This window comes from Bison bison, unplaced genomic scaffold, assembly GCF_000754665.1.
Source record: "Bison bison bison isolate TAMUID 2011002044 unplaced genomic scaffold, Bison_UMD1.0 scf7180017864516, whole genome shotgun sequence".
NCBI classification, from domain to species: Eukaryota; Metazoa; Chordata; class Mammalia; order Artiodactyla; family Bovidae; genus Bison; species Bison bison.
This window is the reverse complement of record NW_011495069.1, coordinates 11291877-11295199: the sequence shown is the minus strand read 5'-3', so window position 1 is coordinate 11295199 and position 3323 is coordinate 11291877. Positions and strand designations below refer to the sequence as shown.

General features: G+C 55.5%; 1 protein-coding gene across 1 annotated transcript in view; it reads right to left on the bottom strand.

Moving 5' to 3' along the window:
- Positions 1-1624: 1624 nt before the first annotated feature.
- The window catches only part of PTPRU (protein tyrosine phosphatase, receptor type, U), an 89415-nt gene continuing 87716 nt past the window's right edge, over positions 1625-3323 (bottom strand). The window contains exons 29-30 of the mRNA XM_010830265.1: positions 3021-3208; positions 1625-2810 (exon numbers count right to left, since the gene is read on the bottom strand). Coding sequence (XP_010828567.1) covers positions 2748-2810; positions 3021-3208 — 251 coding nt within the window. The 3' untranslated portion in view covers positions 1625-2747. The remainder of the gene's footprint in view (positions 2811-3020; positions 3209-3323) is intronic.

The following is a 3323-nucleotide window of genomic DNA, read 5'->3' as shown; positions in this document are numbered from 1 at the left end:
TAAGCATCTGCTTCAAGTCCAGTACTTTGCCAGGCAATGGATACAATCAGGTGAATATGGAAACACTTCCTGCCCTTAAGGAACTCAGCACCTGATGGAGAAGCAGGATCACTGACCCACTGCACAGAACTCATATGTATTAGTTAGCTTTTGCTGCATAACAAAACAATCCCCAAACCTCCTGGCTTAAAAGAACAATTTGCTATCTCTTCCAGTTCTAGGGGTTGGTTGAGCAGTTTCTGCTAAGCTTAATCATGTGGGTATACTCACCTGACAGGTCAGCCTGACTGGAAGGCCCAAGATGACCTCATTCACCACATGTTGGTTCTTCTCCATGTGCCCTTGAATCTCCCAGTAGGCGAGACAGGCTTCATTACACGGCAGAGTGCCAAGAGGGCAAAAGCAAAAGCTGCAATGCCTCTTGAGGTCTAGAAGCCAGAGCTCGTGCTACATGCTAAGTTGCTTCAGTCACGTCCGATTCTCTGTGACCCCGTGGACTGTAGCCCACCAGGCTCCTCTGTCCATGGGATTCTCCAAGCAAGAATACTGGAGTGGGTTGCCACACCCTTCGGCAGGGGATCTTCCCAGACCCAGGGATAGAACCCACGACTCATGTCTCCAGCATTGGCAGGTGGGTTATTTACCACTAGCGCCACTTGGGAAGCCCAGAAGCTCACCTGATGTCAATTCTGCCACATTCTGTTGGTCAAAGCAAGTCCCAGATAATGCTTGGCCGGTATCTATGACATACATTTGTGGCCCATCAGGTAAGTCTTAGTGGTCAGTTCAGAGTGAATGGGAAGGTCAGCTTGTGCCCTCGCTAAGTGGGATCATAACCATCAAAAGATTTTTAATTCAGATTAAAGGATATTGAATTGTGAGGGTTTTAGAATGGACTGTATTCTTCAACCAATGGAGAAACTGAGGCAGAGTCAGTCAGTGTGGACAAAATCAGTACATCATAGTGCCAGTCTCCACATGAAGAAACCAAGGCCCAGAAACGAAGAGTCTTGCCCATGTCCTACAGCAAGTTTGTGACAGAGCCAGGGGTGACTTGAGTCCCTGCCAGCCAGCTCACTCCTCCTCCAAGACTGGGGATGGGCCGGACTCGGGCAGCTGAAGTGGGTCCACCCTGTCCGGTCTGTGTTGTGTTTTAAACGGACCTCTTTCCACACACCCGCCACCACACAGGCACTTAATCACTGTCTCATTTCATCCTAAATAGAATTGTCTCCATTTTACAAATGGAAAAGAAACCAAGGTCGGGAGAGGCAGCTGATTGGCCCAGGGTCTCACAGCCCTGGGGGACCATTTGTCTGACACCAAAGCCTGAGCTTCTCAGGAGGGACCCAAAGGAGCTCAACCTAGATCCAAGCCCACAGGGGCTGAGAGACAGCTCCATGGCCATCAGAGGTCTCGGGATAAAGCCTCCTGTCTGAGTGCTTCAGAGGCTTGGGTGGAGCCAGCTCTGCAAGTGGAAGGCCCCTGAATGATGCTCGGGTCCATGCCTCTCCCCCCATTTTATGGATGGAAAATCCAAGACCAGACCGGGGCCCTCCCATGGCACTGGGAGGCTGGGGGCAGGTTCCAGTCAGGCTGGTCAGACACATAAAAGGCTGCTCGGTGGCATTCAGAGAGCACGTTTATTTACAAAGCGCTTTACAAACAACCAGTTTATGCCTCCCCACAGCCCCCTGCGAGGTAGGTCAGTAGTCATATCTACAGTTTACAGATGGAGAAATTGAGGCACGGAATGGGGGTGTGGCCTGCCCCATTTTAAAGAGAACTTCCCACCCACCCATCAAAAAATAAACAGAAAAGCATTGATCTTCCATTTCAAAATATACCTTCTTTCTCCAAACCCTAGGGGGTGGTGAGCACCCCTGACAACAGCGCCCCAGGAGGCACCCTGACCAGGAGCCACAGGGACCTCAACCCCAGGGGCTGTCGTGCAGCCTTGCCGATTGTCACTGACCCAGGCGGAGCAGGACCCAGCCAGTGAGGCCTGAAGTGACAGGCAGAGGGGGCTGAGGTGACGTCATTCTGCAGACATTGGGTCAAGCAAGAAAGGGACCCCACACAGGACAGGGTAGGGACGGGCAGATCCTGGTTTGGGGGAGGTCAGGGCACATTCAGGGATGCAGAAATTCGGGGTTGGGGGGATCATGAGCAAAATATCCCTAGGGCTGCAGGGAGGCGAGGGGTGGAGAAGGGAGCTGAAGTTGCCCCTGCGAGGACCAGTCTGAAGTGCCTACTGGAGAATCAGGGCAGAGTGTGGTCTCCCCAAGATCTGCAGGGGCTGGCCAGATGGGATATTAGATGCCAAGCCCCAGTGCACGCTCTCCCCACATCGGGCCAAGCTGGGTGGAAACCCTGGCCTGCCATTTGCTCTGCAGGGCTTCACTCATCTCTGCCAAGGGCTGGGATGCAGTCCAGGGGCTTGAGTCTGGGGCCCCCTAAGCTGGCAGTTCCAAGCTGGCCACTCTGCCAGGAGGTGCCAGGGCTCTCAGCAGGCCTGCAGGACCCCATGAGGCAGGCTGGGCTGCAGTCTTGCTAAGCTCCTCCTTGGCCCACAGCCTGCTCACGGCCATGCTGAAAGGCCCTGCCCACAGTGGAAGGGGGCACCAGGCTGGCCCAGCACCCACTCCAGTGCTTTCCCTGGGGGCGCAGGTCTTCCTCATGGGTCCGCTGGGGATGGTGGGCCTGGCCCTGAGTGCGCAGTGGGTGCCCCAGGCCAGGGGCCCCTGCTATCTTGACTCCAGCCCCTCCAGGTACTCCAGGGCCACGTCATAGCAGAAGTGGTACTGATCCTGGGAGAGGGACAGGAGTCACCAGCCAGGTCCCTCTCTGCCCCACGGTCAGGGAGAAGGGAGAAATGCGGGTGATGCTTTCCACCACAGACCTAGACCCCAAGGCCCAACTGTGGGGCCCAGATACGGGAGAGGGTATCCGAGGGGGGCCTGGTAGGGAGTGGACCAGGAGGTTGGAAGCGGACGGGCAAGGGGTACAGGGCTCCTCACCAGGGTCTCCACCATATTGGGTTTGTAGTTCCTAAGCGTTTTGGCAGCAAAGAAAACGTCCACCAGGTTGTGGCAGCGGATCATTTCCAGGACCGTGGCGCAGGCGCAGAAGGTGCCGCTACGGCCGCCCCCATTTCTAAAGGAGAGACATGAAAAGATTTGGGGTTGGGCTTGCGGGGTAGGGTGAACTCAAAGATGGAGAGCAGGGCCAGGGAACCCAAAAGAGAGGAGTCCGGGAATCCAGAAGGGAGGGGCCAGGACATCCAGAAGGGGGGGGCGGGGCCTGGGATCCTAGAAGGGAGG